This window comes from Amborella trichopoda, chromosome 6 (genome assembly GCF_054954075.1).
Source record: "Amborella trichopoda isolate Santa Cruz 75 chromosome 6, AtrichopodaSantaCruz75HAP2 v2.0, whole genome shotgun sequence".
Classification (NCBI taxonomy): Eukaryota; Viridiplantae; Streptophyta; class Magnoliopsida; order Amborellales; family Amborellaceae; genus Amborella; species Amborella trichopoda.
The window spans coordinates 47,980,844-47,998,425 of record NC_142341.1 but is presented as its reverse complement, the minus strand read 5'-3'; the positions used below and the strand labels follow the sequence as shown (position 1 = coordinate 47,998,425).

Below are 17,582 nucleotides of genomic sequence, written 5' to 3'. Positions count from 1 at the left end.
AAATTTGAAGTGATTTAGATTTGTAAAAAAAAAATTAAAATTCAAATGCGAAATGAGGTTGTGACCGTCTTATCAGTTCAGATTCAATTTGGGTTGTTGGGTATATATTTTCATATGAACTAGTGGGCTAATCTCGTCTTTTTCTTTTTTTTTTTCTATATATATATATATATATATATATATATATATATATATATATATATATAGAAGATATGGGTTCGATGGTTCAGATTGAATCTGAGCCCGATCTAAAGGTCACGACTTTATTTTGTGTTTGAATTTTAATTTTGTTTTTTTTACAAATCTAAATCACTTGAAATTTTAAGCATGTGTTCTTCTCATTAAGTCGCACTTAATAAAAATATAAAAAAAATAATCTGTAAAAATAAAAGTGATAAAAATATTTTTGAAACTTTATGGGGATATTTTGGTCAATTTTTTTCATGTAAAATAATTTTTTTATATTTTTTGAAGATTCACTTATTTTTAATGAACACATGTTTAAAATTTCAAATGATTTGGATTTGTAGAAAAAATATTAAAATTCAAACACTATCAGACATCTGTGATCGTCAGATCAGCCCCCATTCAATCTGGGCCGTTAGGTTCATATCTTCCAATTAGCCCTTGGGCTAATAGGAAGATTTTCCTATATATATATATGTGTGTGTGAAAGAGATAGACATTCTCCATGTAATAATAATTATATAAAGAGAGCATTTACTTTTAGCAAAAGGTTATAATTACTCTTATCCTTAGTATCTCAAATCGGGTGGGTGTGAGTATGTTATTGACTGAACTCAAAGTTTCCAAAAGAATTTATCAAACTTGGAGACACATACCAAGCTATTCAATTTGACATCTAATGGTTAGGAGTAATTGTAACCTCGTTGTAAGAAAGATAAATAGTCCTATGGTACATATTCTTTCTTTTAATATGTTAAATGTCTAGTTTTTTTGATATGTTAAATTTCTAGCTTTGGAGCCTAGTAGATCTTGTTCTTTGGTCAAACTTTCAACGACGTACTTTTTAAAGATATTGTGAAATCATGGTGTTTCTCAAGAACTTGGGAAATCTGTCGGAAGCTTATCCAAATGGAATGCAAAGATGATAAAAGTGAAAAAATAGATTTGAAGTTCCAACGAGGACGTAAAGTTTTTCATAAATAATTTTAAGTTGAGAATTTATTCATCTAAGGACTTTCTATGTACATTATGACATTGTCCTTTAAAAAAGTTCGGTAAAAAAAACTGAAATGATTAGCAGATAATGTATCCATGATAAGATAAATCCTGTAGCAAAAATAATTTTGTCAGACTTTTCCCAATATTTTCAATAGAATGAAAAAGGCACAGGTTTGGGGATCTTCCTAGTCCTAGTCATTTAAGAAAAGAGAAATGATCCTATAGGACTTTTTTCCACCCATGTGTGTTGGACCCATGTGATAACTTTTCTAAAAATCCATACCAACTTTAATGGTGATATTTTGAAGTTTTACACACATGTGATAACTTTTCTAAAAATTCGTACCAACTTTAATGGTGATCCTTTGAAGTCTTACATACATACATGGGGGAGCGTCCTATAGGATCATTACTCGAAAAGAGAAATAATCTTCTTATCTTTTCCCAATATTTTCAATGGAAAGAGCATAGGTTTGGATATCTTGTCGATCAATGCTAAACTTCGATTGAGGAAACCTAGGCCAGGCCAGGATGGGGTCCAATTCTTTAACTCTGCCAGGCCCAGCCACAACGCAAGAGTGGGTCTGCTGACATGGAAGTCCACAAACTTGCTTGGCCCAACCAGCATCCGATAGGCTGGGTTTGGGTTGGATGGGACTTGAACGAGATGTGGCAAGCCATAAGCCATGCCAGTCCCAAGCCCAGCTCACAGGCCTAATAAGGCTGCCCCAGCCTGACCTGGAAGCCCACAGGCCAGTCAGCCCGGTTCACAAGCCTAGCTAAAAGTAGGGCAACTAAGGTTGAAGAAGGGCAACTACGTCGCAAATAGGATGTTTGGTTTGAGGCCAATACCTACAACACTTCCTCCTCTATCATGTGGTAGGCACGAGGCCTATTTATGCCATGCACAGCAGTTTGCTGTGCTGTGACCAGTTATAAGTCACACCAAACACGAATACCGTTAAAGAACTAAGGTGCACGCTTCTTCAATGGGTGCGATTTTTGTGCCCTTGGGGCAAAAAATTTCTCTGGAAATGGTGGCTCCCGTAGAATCCATGTTATAGTGCCAGGGACTGGACCCTAAGAAAGCCACTAGATCTCTATCACACACATACCTGAGCGTGCACACACTCTCTGTATCAACATGCTCATAACAGTCATATTAAAAAAAACATGCTTATAATAGTCCATCTACTTCCACAATGAAATGTGCGTGAACAAATACATTGCAATGGTTATTTCTTCAAGTTGTTGATCTTTTCTGCACCATTTCGACCGTAAGGGGTTACAAGAAAATCATGAATGATCCAAAAATCATAAGCATACACATTTTCTCTCTGAATGAATGGCTTCCCTACAAGTCCATGATAAATAACCGAAACAGGAAAATATCCACTACCATGGGCCATTCCATGGCAATTCAGTTCCAACCTCATAAGAATGAATGAAGATGAATTTGATTTATAAATATGAATTTCTGTGAAAGAAAAGAAACTGATGATTTTGGGAGCATGCAACCAAAAAAGAGGAAGCTCCCTAAGGAGCCCTGTCAAAGGGCTTTGTATCGCTGTAACAGACATCCCAAACGGCATCCATGGCATCCCTTGCAGCTGATTCTGAGCAGTATGGATTCGCCATGACAGACTTTAGGACTCGTCTCCTCACACACTCCTGTTTCCATGAAAAGAATATTATTGTATGATGAGCACAAAGGTTGCATATTTATCAAACAGGTAAAGATGAAAAAACAAGGTCTTATATCTATGCTAAACCTGGGCATGCACGCAGGACACTTTGTACACTCCTGTGGCTTCACCCTTTAGCCTCTGTTGAGTTTCCTGTGGCTTCACCCTTTAGCCTCCCTGTTGCTCATGACAATAGACTTTTACCAGAAGAGAGCTTTCCCCCTCTTGTGACTAACTGCACTACCAAGCATCACGGCAGAAAGGTAGGTCCTTTTAACTGCTGGAATAAGAATGCCCCCTCATTGTACTATTTGAATCTAGGGGGGGTGTCCAAATGGGGGTCTTCTGCTTAGAAGTCATGGAGGTTTTGCCCCAAAAGAAGATAGACGGTAAGACCTATGCTGTTATTGAGCCAGAAATCTATGAAAAATGTGCTAACCGCTGGGAGTACTTTGGTTGGATCCTTTTTGGGAAGCAAGCCCGATTGCAACTATATGAAGAGCATGCTTAGGAAATGTGGGTGATTGAGATAGATTTAGAGATATTTTCTTTGAAGTACGGGTTATTGCTCTTCAGCTTGAATTCTGAGGATGACATACTCAGCTTTAATTCCGAGGATGAAATGCTCATGGCCATGACTAGAGGTCCTTGGTTTATCAATAAAAAGTGTTTAGTTTTACAGAAGTGGGATCCGGGTAAAGGAGGTGGGTTGTGTCAAGTAGTCAGCCAACGTCAAACTTTGCCAAAACTTTTCATGAATTCTTTATAGAGATGGAATCGTAATACGGGTCAAGCTGCATAACCTGCCGACTAGTTTTTTGGGAGCCGGAGATCCTTTATCGTATTGTATCGGTTATTGGCAATCCCATCTTTAGGGACATACCTAGTCATCAAAGATCTAGGCCCGAACCAAGAATCTGTGTTGCCATTGACATTAGTTCGATTTGTTTAGAGGAAATTTGGTTCACTGTAAATGAGGTTTGGAAGAAATGCGATGATCCACGAGTTCATTACAGTTGTCTGTGAGAAATGCAAGACCTTGGATCCTTAAGGGGGAACTCTGTAGAAAAGCTCCCTCAAAATCATGTCGATGGTGCAGGGAGAAAATAATTTGTCTCATATCGATCATTCCAAGGAAGAGGTTTGGAAGGTGGTTAAAGGCAAACTGATGCAGGGAAATTTGAAGAAGCAGTAAAATCGACAAGAAACAAAGCCAAACATAATCACAATTTAAAAAAACCTAGGGTTTCTTCTCCATACCCCAAGCTAAGGCTCTAAAAGCATAAGCTTTCTCTTTTTCAATTTCTAAAAATCATGTGGAATTGGCCCCCTCAAGACCCCACACATCTCTTATATATTATAATTTCATGTTTCACGTACAAAACTTGTCCAAACAAATAATACATTGACCTATATATCCTAATCTAAATTAAAATTCATAATGATAGTTTTACCGCTGTGAACATTACTCATGAATAGTACTTACTACTTACGAAATAAAAAAAAATAAACACCCTAGAATCCCTAAAAATTTAAAAACCCCTAGAAATAACCCTAAAACAACAACTATAATATATATCCTTTAAAGTTGAATAAAACAAAAATTAGAATAATTTTGCCCTCCATCAGCCACACGGCCAGCCGACCTATGTTTACTTTCTCTCATCTTATCGCCTATTGGTGCCACACCTAAATTATCCGAAATGCATTCATTTCGAATTCTATCCCTTCTTGTCTTACCACTCATCCATCTCAACATTCTTATCTTTGCTACACTCATTTTATATGTATATCGTTTTTTGACCGCCCAACATTTTACCTCATAAAATAAAGCTAGTCTCACAATTGTCCTATAGAACTTACTCTTCAGCTTCATTGTTATGAGACGATCACATAAAACTCCAGTTGCACATCTTCATGTCATCCACCTAGCTTCGTTCTATGTGTGACATCTTCCTCAATCTCTCCAATTTCCAGACTATCAACCCAAGATATCAAAAGTGTGCTCTTTTTGATATTTCTTTGCTATCTATCTTAACTAGTTCCCCGTATCTACTCTTATTGTTACTAAACTTGGATTCCATATACTTTGATCGTGCGGCTAATTTTAAAACCTTTAGATTCTAAAGTATCCCTCCAAAGTTTTAACTTTTCGTTGACATCGTTGCAAGTCTCATCGATCAAAACTATGTCATCCGCGAACAACATGCACCATAGTACCTCACCTTGTAGGTGCCTGACGCGAATCGCATCTGACACGTTTATTTATTTAGAAATTAGTTTTCAAGGATTTGGGTAGATTTATTTATTAGTATTTAGGGTGGGTGTTCAATTTTTATTTATTAGGATTAACTTAAATTTTTAAATTTCTTTATTAGTTAGTTTCCTATTTTGTGGTGAACCTGTATATGGTAGTAGATCACATTGGATTCTATGGGGTCCTATTTTCATTGAGGAAATCAAATGGGTTACATGGGAAATAAGGGTGGGTAGGACGTTGGGTCTTGTATGGGATGTGCACAAGTGAGAGAAAATGCCACAAAAGAGGATCTAGGCGAGAAAAAAGGATAGTTGCTATTTTATGGGGATAATACGTGAGGTTAAGGAAGGCGTGAATCAAAAGGAGATTCCTATTCCTATGGGATTGGAAGATCTTAAGAAAGATATCGGATAAGGAAAGGAGGTACTTGAGCTTGAAAGAAGGATCCTAGAATTGTGGATCTAAGACATGGGATAAAGATGGGAAAAGAGATCCTAAAAACGAGGATTTAAGGAAAGTGGTTAACATAAGGGGGAAGATATCCTTATATTCTTGGGATGGAGTTATGGGATGAGTCAAGGATATCAAGAGAGAGGGGAATAGAGGTTCACATGGTGGAGAGAGAGGGAGAGAGAGAAATTCATGTGGTGGAGAGAGAGGGAGAGAGAGAGTTATCCTTTTTTTTATTTAGTTTTTTTTTTTTTTTTGAAGTTTGTATTAAATGAGAGGACATCCCCATAGAGACTTACTTGAATATTTTTACAGAGAGTTTATTTATGAATGAAGAAAGATAGCTTCTTCTTATCCATGTCTTGATTTTCAGCCATATTTTTCTCCTCCAGTATTGTTGAATTTTTTATTGTTTAAGATCGAAAGAAGACCGAATTTAATTTTCCGGACTCCTTTTGCATCAGTGCCTAGTTAAGTCATCCATAACTAAGACAAAGAGGTATGGGCTCAATATTGACCCCTGATGCAGACCTATTGTCACTGAAAACTCACTCGTCTCTCCACTAATTGTTCGTACACTAGTTAGCGCTCTCTGGTACATATCTCTCACCACATCGATGTAGTGTCTGAAGACTCCTTTCTTTCCAACACCCACTAAATAAAATTTCTAGGTACTCTATCATAAGCTTTCTCTAGATCAATAAAGACCATGTGGAAGTTTTTTCCCTTCGCTCTAAACTTCTCAATCAGTTGCATAAGCAGGAAAATAGTTTCGGTTGTTGACCTCCCTGGTATAAAACCGAATTGCTCTTCTGATACGCTCGTTTCATACCTTAGTCGTTGCTCAATCACTCTCTCAGACAACTTTTTAGTGTGGCTCATAAGTTTGATCTCTCGATAGTTTGCACAATTTTGTATGTCTCATTTGTTCTTGTAGATAGGTACCACGATATTTTTCCTCAATTTGCCTGGCATTCTCTTTGTTCTCAAACCTTGTTGAACAACTTGGTTAGGCAATCAATGCCAATCTCCCCCATACACTTCCAAATCTCTATCTGAATACCATCTGGTCCTAAAGCCTTTCTTATCTTCATCCTCTTCAAAACTTCTTTCACTTTTGATATCCTAATCCTACGAATGTATCTATGACCCCCACCGTCATTTATGCCAATGGTTCCTTCTACTGTTATGTTCCCATTGTGTTTGTCATTTAATAATTTTTGAAAGTAAACTCTCCGCCTTTCGTTGACCTCTCTTCATCCTTCACCCGAACCCTCTGAATTTCATTTTTAATGTATTTAATACAGCCTAAATCCCTACACTTTTTCTCTCTCATTTTTGCTAATTTGAAAACATTTTTTCACCTTCTCTTTTTCCCAATTTACTGTATAGACTATCATATGCCTTAAATTTAGCCTTACTTACTATCGTTTTAGCATTTTTCGTAGTCGTTTTATATTCTTCTATGTTTTGATCATTTTTACTACATTGTAAAGTGTTTAATATGATCTTTTTTTGCTAATGGCTTTCTGAACGTCATCACTCCACCACCACATTTCCTTATCGGAATTTCTTTTCCCTCTAGATTCTCTTAAAACTTCTTTTGTCACTTTCTAAATACAATCAGCCATCTCATTCCACATAATATTGATCTCATGTTCAGGGTACCATTTGCCTTTAACTAATTTATCCTTAAATAAGACTATTTTATTTTTTTAAAATTTCACCACCTAGTTCTTGGATACCTATTAATTTCACCCTTTCTCTTTCATGTTTTTATGCAGACATCCATAACTACGAGCCTATGTTGAGTAGTCAAACTCTCTCCAAAAATAACCTTCCAGTCTTTACATGCTGATCGATCTATCTTCTTAACTAGGAAGAAGTCTATCTAGCTTTTATGTGATCCACTTTTATATGGTATTAAATGCTCATCTCACTTTTTAAAGTAAGTATTTGCTATGGCTAGGTTGTCGGCCAAAGCAAAATCTAAAATAGCCTCACCCATCTATTTCTTTCACCAAACTCATATCCCCCATGTAGCCACTCATATCCTCTACTATCCTTTCCTATATGTCCATTTAAGTCCCCTTATAAAAAGGTCCTCTTTCCATTTGGCATGTCTTGCACCAATCCATGTCCTCCCAACATTATCTCTTAATTCTATCCTCTAGTCTACTTGTGGTGCATAAGCATTAATTATGTTAACTATCTCTTCCCTTAATACAAGTTCAATTAATATCAACTTATCACCTACTCTCTTGACATTAACTACTTTATCTTTTAAATCGCTGTCTAATATTATTATGCCTACGTCATTTCTACTATTATCTTTTTCTGTGCACCAAAGTTTATAACCACCTCATTACTGGGATTGATCCAATTTAACTTTGGCCTCTGATTGTCTATAATTTACCAAAAACTACAAGTTTTGCTAGTTTCCAGCCACTCCAATACTAGTTTCTCTCTCTCTCTCTCTCTCTCTCTCTCTATATATATATATATATATATATATATATATATATGTGTGTGTTCACTATTCTTCTTTTCCTCTATTTCACCATAAAGAACTATTTTGCTATTTTCCTGCCACCCATTCCCGGTTTCTTTTCCTCTCTAGGTTCTTGATGTTCAGCCATTCATCGCCTGAAAAATGAGGTTTTCTCATGAGTTTTGCCAGAAATTGGCTGGAAATTCATGGGTTCCGTGGTTGTACTCAAGTTTCAGGAAGGCAGGCCCCCTCCTCCATTGTTGGGTCCTTCTCAGCTTTGTGAGGGGATCTTCAGGTTTAGTAGAGAGCCCATTCTGGGCAATTGCCTGAACCAGAAGGAAATTGCAGCCAAATTTGGCAGAGCTGGTAAAAAATATGGTGGACGAAATGAGAGGGAAGGAGCTCTACTTCGGTGAAAGAAAGAGGCAAAACAGAGAGGGTAAGAACCAGGTATTGGAGAAATGGAGTGGGTAGAGAGAGAGAGAGAGGGAGAGATGAACCAAAAATAATAAAGAGGAGAAAGCAGTTGAAAAAGAGGGGTTAACGGGCACATAGCCCGTCGTGGATTGGCACATTTGTCATGGGCCAAATTCAACTATTTTGTGTAATAAGTATAGATATGAGTCTTTTTACGATAAGTAAAAGCTGGTTATGGGCAGCCACATATGAGCAAACAACATTTCACCGTCCAAATCCTGGATACACAGAACCAGGTTTTGCGAGTAGGATCCAAATGGTCCATAAAAGCAGGGAGCAAATTAAGAAGTGTATGTAATTCATAACAGAAAAATATCGATGTGAGGTACTCGCCTTAAACTAACAAGACAAAAGAAATCTTAGCATGTTTAGGTTTAACCTTTCTAAGGAAAACATCAGTTTAGGTACATCTTCCCACTAATTTTTAAGCAAATATATTTAAGTTTTAGTGTATTAGTAAACAGGATACCTCCATCCAACATGCTTGATAATTATTTATGTTGATATGTTTGTATGTCTGTTTGGCGCAGTGTTTGAAAACTCGCCGAGTCGAGCCGGAATCGCCCGGTTCGACTAGGGAATCGTCGGCTACCGAGCCGGTTCCACGAAAAAATCGGGAATCGTCCGTTTTCAGAGAGAACCGGGCGATTCCCAATAGTAAAATCACGCGTCTCACCGAAAATTTTTGGATTCACACTTGGCTGCCTCACGAGAGCGACACGTGGCACCTACAAACCCTCCACGCATGGCAATTCACCTCGCTCGTATGCCCCCCTCGCTTTTCTACACGCGACTGAATGACTAGTACATAGCACTTTATAGAGAACAAAGGGTCTCTCATCCTTCGATGTGGGATAATTCCCACAAAAAGCCATTCAAGTAAGATGATTTAATATGTATTGAATTGTAGTTGCTAATGAAACACATCAAGCGATGTGGTGGTGTTGGTTGACAACCTTGAATTTTCGGGCGGGCGTCTTGAGTTTGAACCCTGCGCGTCGTCGTTTATAATACAACAATTTTTTTAAGATAAAGATAAAAAATAGAGATAAAGATAAAAAATAAAAAGCTTTTAAAGATAATGAATAAAAAACTTGAAATAAAATAGAAAAAATAAAAATATTTTCTTGTTGTAAAAAAAGCTTAAAAAATAAAAAATAAAAAGCTTTTCAAGATAAAGATAAAAAATATAATACAACATTTTTTTATTTTTTTTGTAAAAAAAATACAAGGTAATATAAAAAGTATTTCTTGCAAAAAAATAAAACAAAAGGCATAAAAAAAATTTTTGACAACAAAAATAAACAAAGGCAGAAAATACTCTTGTAAAAAATTAGAAAAAATAAAAAATAAAAGGCTTTTCAAGATAAAGATAAAAAATATACTACAACATTTTTTTATTTTTCTTGTAAAAAAATTACAAGGTAATATAACAAGTATTTCTTGCAAAAAAATAAAACAAAAGGCATAAAAAAAAAAATGTACTTTGGCATCATCATTTTTTTTTTTTCTTGTAAAAAAAAATAAAAAGTAATTACAACAAGCAAAAAACAAATGTAGTACAACGTCTTCTTCTTTTGTCAAAAAAAAAAAAGAAGATAATCAACAAGTACCATATTTTTCTTGTAAAAATAAATAAAAGATAACACAATAAGTATTTCTTGTCAAAAAAATAAAAGGTATTTCTTAATACAACCTAGGAATAAATGGTCTAATTATATTTTTTATTTTCATAACATGATGGTCTTTAACATAAATTTAGTACTATTAATTTAAAGATAGGATTCATACAATGAGGCCATTTGAAATTTCTCTTTCTGCTAACAATCTTTTCTACTAATTTATTCTAGAAACCTAAATAATTAAAGAAAATTGCTACGCATTCTAATAATTTCTACATTAATAACCAAATCTTTTATTTTATTTATTAATTTTTGTATTATAAATCATGTAGTGTAGTATTTTTCTTACAATTGTCAATAATACATTTTAAATTAGATGATATTATAAAATATTTGGGATTTGTTATTATTTATATAATAAAATAATTATAAAATATTGTTGGTATATAATATTATAGTTAGTTAGGTTGTAATAATTTGGGTTTTTTAGCGAATTAGGGTTTTCCGCCAATTCGAGATTTTAGGGGCCAAATTTTCATCGATTTAGTCAACTATTTATTGTAGTCCATATATGATTATATAATTAATCCATGATAATTCTATGATTTCTTTTGTGTGATGTAAATTTAATGGTCAACATAAGTCCATACAGGGAAAGAACATCTCAATATTCATAAATTGATGAAAACAATGAAAGGTAATAATGTAGTACCCCTATTTCTTATTGGATTCCTAAAAAACAACATTTATAATGAATTTTCATAATTTTTTTGAATTTTTTTAAGGCTTAATCCGAGCGATTCAACCTGATTCCCGATCCGGATCGCCATTCGCCGATCTGGATCGGTCTTTGGGATGCCTGATCAGGGTCACCGATCCGTTTTTTAAACCACTGGTTTGGCGTGAACTGCTGGAAATTGTGGTCTACCTCTATTCTAGAATCTAGACCACCCTAGGCTTCTCAACCCCTTGGTGTTTCTTGTCCAAATCCCTTGGATTGAGAAATCAATTAAGGGAAATATCCTACTTCAAAAACCAGACAGGCTAGGCGAACCAGCCTTCTAGAAATCCAATTGGGATCTCGGGTTGGCAAATCAAACCGATTCTCAGATGTGAGAATCGGTCCCAAACGAAAACAAAAATAAACAAATAAATAACAAATTTAATTTTTGAAATAAATAACTGAAAAGCAATAATAAAATAAAATGGGGAGACCAGGCAATTGGGTGGTCTAGATCACTCGGTTCTTTGACAGACTCGCTTGAACCAAGCAAGTCTATGGGAATTGGACCAATTCATGTTTCTAACTAGGAACCGGGTCGGTCGCCATCGATTCCTAGTTCAGATCGGCGATTCTCAATCCGGATCGGCAATTTTGAAACACTGATCAATACCAAGAAGACTCATGGCATCAAGGAGAACAAAAGCCCCAAGGTTCCTTCTTGATCAAAGTTCACATGTGTTTACATGCTGATCCTATGTGCCCCAACTCGGATTTTGAATCCATAATTCAACCTTCCTTGATTCAAAACTATAGACAATCTTTAGAAACCCTTATACGGTTCAAATCTGGTTTCGTGGGTCTAGATCTACGTTTCCTCAATGCGAAGAATTTCACAGCTTCTCAAGTCTCCAAACTAATGTTTGAAGACTTCATGCTTTGGATTCAAGACTCAACAGAATCGATTTGACTAGGCTAATCCTGATCACTTTTAACGAAAAAAAAAAGAGCTAACAATGAATGGATTCGATGACTCTAAATCTGTTAAGGTTCGCATGATTTTTAAAGATGTTACTTAACTAAAATTGATATTATTGTTCATTAAATTATAGGGGATATTGTATATTATCTTGTACTAATACATGTTGCAGGGTGCCAAGGTCTAAATCATGGTATGTATTTCAATGAATGCAATATTGAGATTTATTTTTTGCATATTTGAAACAGGCGGAAAAAAATTTAGAAAAGCTAGAAAAGTGAGACATGTCCAGTAAAAAATGAACAATTCTAAAAGAGTTAGGAGTACATCACTTTCTTCCTGATCTTTTACTTGCAGATTGAATTATTTCTTTTGTATCCTAAGGAAGTTTCTCTTAAAAAGGCTGTTATGACAATAAAATGTCTTAGCATTGTGAAATAGTTGTTGAATTTCAAGTTCTATTTTTGTTTGGTTCTACAAGATAGGCTAAACTAACATGTCATCAGGTTACTTGCCATAATGACGGCCACTGTTCTAATGCGCAACAGCATTGTTTCTGCAAATTTTCATAACTAATTGCCCTTTATTTAGTTAAAACCCATAATACATGTCAAGCAATATAAAGACACTTGAAAAATACACCAGAAGAAAAAACGAGATGCATGTAGTGGGAAGTGGTTCATGGTATTTTTCATAGGGTGGTTTTAATGCAGCCTCAGGCCCCTATGCCGTCCTATAAAAACTGATGGCAGAGATGCGCTTATACCAAGTCAGTGTTTGTGCATCTTGCACCTTCTGATAGCAGAGGGCAAAAACGGCTGCCAGTGCATGCGGCCACTACCACAGCTACATATAAGCATTTTCCTTTTAAAGTCCTATAACCCAGGTGATCAAGCAAGTTAAAATTATTGGGCATGTCTAAAAAAAAAAAAAGGAAAAACTATTACGTCAATAATCCAATATATGATTCAACACATGTGAATAGGGTGGAGTTCTACGCCAAATAACATCCGCAACATCTACATAGAGTGTGATGAAGTTTTTCATTATGAATGATCTTGTCTAAATCGGCATTTTTGAAACACGAAACAGTAGATGAAGCATTAAAGATAACTGTACTCTGGTGAAATAGGGTATCTTACTTGCTCATGACCTCTGATTCTTAGATGTCCCCGTAGTAGTTCACGTTTGTAGTGGCAATCACCGCTCAGATGACCTGCACGAATCTGATACCAAAATATAAGCCATCATAAAAAGATGAAATTACAAGATTTTCAAGATGAAACCAACCACCAAAGGAGAAAAGTAATGCACATTATTTGAAGTAAACTAAAACAAATTATACAAAACAATATCAGGAAAGGTGAAGTTGAAATCAACCAAGCTAATGGAAAGTTCAACACTCAGTATACAGTTTAAGTTTATTACGTTACCTCACTGCAGGCATGATGTGCGCAATTTGCCCAGTCCAAGTTTGCAGCCCGACAGTCATCATATGCATGTATTAGTTCATGGATAACAACTTGGTCTACTTCATCTTGCATGTTCATATGATTACTACAAACCAAAATCTGGTACAAAAGTAAGGAACTCATAAATCAGTGTCATCACTAAATGATTTTTGAAATATATTGCAAAGGTTAAAACAGGATGTGGTATATTGACACTGACAAAAGCAGGATTAAACTTTTGAGCATTCATTTTTAATGACGCATTGAAATTTATAAAACTACAAGAACCAGTAAATTGAGAAACAGTGAGCCCGATTTTCTTCTTACAGATTAGTTCAAATATACAATCAACCACAGGGAAATCCTAGAGCAAAGAGAGCTCCATTTGCATTGAATCAACAAACAGGAAAATGCAAGAATTCGTCATCCATGAATAATGTGATTTCATGCAGGTAAAGAAGAACCAAAATTACACAAGAGCATTACTTTTGTGCAATGGACTTTTCCTGACGGTGATTACCCTAAATAAGATAAATGCAAGAGATTAATAGTGACAGAGGATTCAGGCAGTCTACATCCAAACAAAAGTATCATTCCAGTCAAGAAATCTGATTGAAGTAACTAGGAATTCCGAATCATCTCTTGCAAACCCATTAGCATGTGATTCCAAGAGGTTCTAGAGTGCCCCGAGGTCAAAATTTTGTTTGCAGTTCTAAGAACTTTAGAACCAAGAAACCCTAGATCCTTGGATCTTTTATTCCCAATAATATGTTCATTTAGGTGCATGGGGACCATTTGCTCCACTTAAGGCCAATTTTTGGTAATATGACCTTATGTTATCTTCCTTGCACAACATATCTTTCGCAATCAAACTCTGATGTCTGTCATATCATCATAATCTTCCATGAAAGTGTGCATATCCATGCAACTTTCAATTTCCTTTAGGGCAAAGTTTCATTTAGCAATAAAAATACTGCTAAAACAAGATGGTAGGATTACTGCATTGTACAAAAAAATACACGGCTCTTAGTTTTTTTTTAGTTTTTTTTTAGTTTTTTTTTAGAAAATTTGATTGTTGGGGTAAGACATGGAGTTTGAGAATTTTTTTTTTGGAACTTTGTGTCTAATTAATGACACTCTTACAAACACCCATTTTGAAATCGAAGGGACAAGAATAATTGCGAATTCCTTGTACAAAAGGTAAATGGTTTCTTTGTAGACAATCCTACACAAGAAACACGAAGAGAATAAGAAAGAGGATGACAAAGTAACATCTAAATGACATCCATTGAAGCTCTCACTCTTCTACAGGGCAGTATTTCATCATCCTTATTTCTCAAAGCATCTGCCTCGTTGTTAGCTCCCGTAAAAATGTGAAGTACCTGCTCATAGTTTTTACAGGCTACAGCTTTCTCTAATTGCAATGAGAAAACACTTGAGCAAGTATATCCTCGCACTCCACAACTAAATGAAGTTGCTGAAAGTAAACTTGGACGTGACATAAACTTCAATTGTATGTTCTTTTCCCAAGTTCCATGGGGTTTATTAAACGAAAGCACCATACTGAAGTCTTTATGAAGCCTGTGATCTATCTCATTACTCTTTTAGGTAGTTCAGTGCTAGGATTCAAACTTGGGACGTAATGTTGCACTGTCAACAACCAATCAAGCCCAAGCCTGACTGTTATATATATGGATAGTTCAGCAGTAGGACTTAAATTTGCACATGGATATGATCTATCCCATTGTCAAACCCCTAGTTGCATTGTTAATTAAATGGAGTAAAAAACCTCCCCATATTTTGTTGGAATCTGAGTCATTTGCAAAACTAAGAAATGAGCAGGCAAATAACATTGAATTCCAAGTGTCTAGATGTACTTGTTTCGATCTGCTACCTTCCAGGGAAGAGAGATGCATATCAATTCAAATAGTACAATATTGCAATGTATAAAACATATTAGCCCTATTATCATATGCACAAAGTAGAGAAAAACTAGTTTAAAACACTGGTCATTGTCGGCATTCAAAGAAAGACAATGCTCATTTTCACTACAAGGGAGGTAACAATGTAGCAAGTGCAATTTATGTTAGTAATCAATTTACATGTGATATAAAGCTATCTCATTTCCTGAGTTAAGGTGACACAGCAATTTAATACTTTGCAAGCTAAGATAAATAACAACTTTCTATCCTTAGAGCTAAACCATCATCCATAGAAGGTTTCTATGAAATGGCCTAGGACACAGGCTTTGACTATGCTCTACACTCATTTTCCCTAATGTATCTATCAGTGTTATCAATATCAGAATGAACCAGCCGATCCAATCCAATCGGTGCCTTGGCCAGTCTGAGCCAAAGCAAAAACTGTGTTTGGCAAAAACTAGTCAAAACTAATATTTGACCTATTTTAACTAGTTGATAGGGTAGTTTGGAACAGCTAGACCGGCTAAACAAGTTTGGAAACTTTTTTTAATATATTCCACATTTTTAATTTAAATTTCTTATGTTTCTTTATTTTCTTAAAATCTAGTCCAACTGGCTGTCGAACCGATTTTGACTCGACCAAACCCCACCTATTTGGTGGCTGGTCCAGTTCTGATAACATTGGTTTCTAGACTTTGGTAAGTAATTATTAAATGGGAATTGTCTATAAAGAGACCATTTATCTTTTGTACAAAAAGGTCACAACTATTTTCACTCATCAAATGTCAAATTGGATGGCTTGGGATGAGTCACAAAGTCCGAGATGTCCAATCAATGACACTCTTACAACCACCCCGTTTGAAATCTAAGGGACAAGAATGATTATGACCTCCTTATAGAAAAGGTAAATGGTATCTTTATACCCTTATTAAATACACTCCAGGAATTTCTCCTTGCTAATGAAGGCATTCCTCCAGTCAACCTTTTTCAAAAAAGAATGAGGGCATTCCTCTCACAAATCAAGACGCAACAAAATTCAGAACGTCTTAGTGACTCTATAGTTTGAACAGGTAGAGTAGAATCCAACCAAAAGGAGTAAGAATGCTCTCACCACCAACTAATCACATTGAGCAAGTCCATTTTTACAATGACAAATGGGTCTCAATAAAAATCATCAAATTCCCCATCAAAGCAAAAGTATCCACACGTAGTAGCATCAGTAACTCATCCCACAAAACGTATGATAATCTCTCATTATGAAAAAAACTCCTTAACTTTTCATTTCCCCTGATTTCTCACAATAAAAGCGCAATTCCTTAGGCCTAGTTACGCACTGTCGTTGCCAGCTCCAAATATACTGAAACCCAATTCCTTCAAAAAACAATAAGCCTGAAAATCATAACCCCACATTTTTTCTCGAAAGAAATCATCAAGTGAAAAGTTTTTCCTTTTATCATATCAAATAACTAATTAAAAAATTAACGCTGCAGCAACTCATATATCTAAGAACTCTATGCCCAAGCAAGTATCTTGATCGTATTCAAATAACATTTGAGTATGGAAAGTAACGGAAATACACACCCCATCTCCACGAACATAGCCACCACTTATCTGCTTATCGCACTCGACAGCCTTCACAAAATCCTCACCAATTCGGCAACCCGCTTTCTCCAAGTTCTCCTTTAGGAATTTCACAGTGGGGCCTACAGAGAGAGATCTTGTAAGCAACCTCTCGAAATCGAAAAAGAACAGAGATCAGGGAAGGAAAAATGGAAAAGGCTTACTTCTGAAACTTCTACGGATCATGTCTTGGCATTCTTCAATTGTTTTCCCTCTGTCAGGATATAGTGAAGAGAATTGACGAGGCGTCTTATTCACTGTTTCAGTCGCTTCCGCCATTTTAGCTCAGAGATGAAGGCTATTAACTTTATTTGTCACTGCTTCGAAAGCTTAGAGAGAGAATGAGTAAAATGAGAGAAAAAATCGAAAAGCTCAGAGAATAATGGCAGCAAATCTACAAGCGCTTAAAGGGATTTGCAGGCCGCGACATTGCCCATTTGAGCTCAATTCTCTGTCCAAAATTTCACCCCTCTCTGTCTAAGCTTCCATCGTTTCTCTCTAACACGACCTCCTTATACGCTCTCTCGTCATATACATTGGAAGTCCCAAGTTCAACGGTTGGTTTTCTTTTTCCTATGTAGACCTAGGCTTCACGAAAATAAAATACACTCTCAACTTGAATCCTAGCTCGAAAAGTACTTTTGGGACTTGGGTCTCAAAAATACATACGCTAGTTTTAAAATCAATTTTCAACATTGCAATGAAATTTGAAATTTGAA

At 35.8% G+C, this 17,582-nt stretch overlaps 1 protein-coding gene across 3 annotated transcripts; it reads right to left on the bottom strand.

Moving 5' to 3' along the window:
* Positions 1-2,347: 2,347 nt before the first annotated feature.
* On the bottom strand, positions 2,348-17,368 carry LOC18441942 (Ku70-binding family protein). Of its 3 annotated transcripts, none has more exons than XR_016057017.1 (5): positions 17,028-17,368; positions 16,825-16,946; positions 13,304-13,441; positions 13,013-13,086; positions 2,348-2,856 (listed from the first exon to the last, which is right to left on the bottom strand). XR_016057017.1 is itself a non-coding variant. In XM_006852167.4 (5 exons), exons 1-5 carry the CDS (start codon positions 17,140-17,142, stop codon positions 2,722-2,724), a joined length of 594 nt encoding a protein of 197 aa, XP_006852229.3. In that variant the 5' UTR covers positions 17,143-17,368; the 3' UTR covers positions 2,348-2,721. The 3 variants fall into 3 exon arrangements, 2 of the variants coding, with proteins under 2 accessions (XP_006852229.3, XP_088725040.1); XM_006852167.4 differs by having other exon boundaries at positions 13,013-13,096; XM_088868914.1 differs by lacking the exon at positions 13,304-13,441 and having other exon boundaries at positions 13,013-13,096.
* Between the last annotated feature and the right edge of the window lie 214 nt (positions 17,369-17,582).

Excerpts from the sequence above, each read along its gene's own strand:
- LOC18441942 (XM_006852167.4), bottom strand. The coding sequence starts at position 17,142 with ATGGCGGAAGCGACTGAAACAGTGAATAAGACGCCTCGTCAATTCTCT. Across the intron at positions 16,947-17,027 it reads GATCCGTAGAAGTTTCAGAA|GCCCCACTGTGAAATTCCTA; the intron begins GTAAGCCTTTTC and ends CTCTCTCTGTAG. Across the intron at positions 13,097-13,303 it reads CACATCATGCCTGCAGTGAG|ATTCGTGCAGGTCATCTGAG; the intron begins GTAACGTAATAA and ends TTTTGGTATCAG.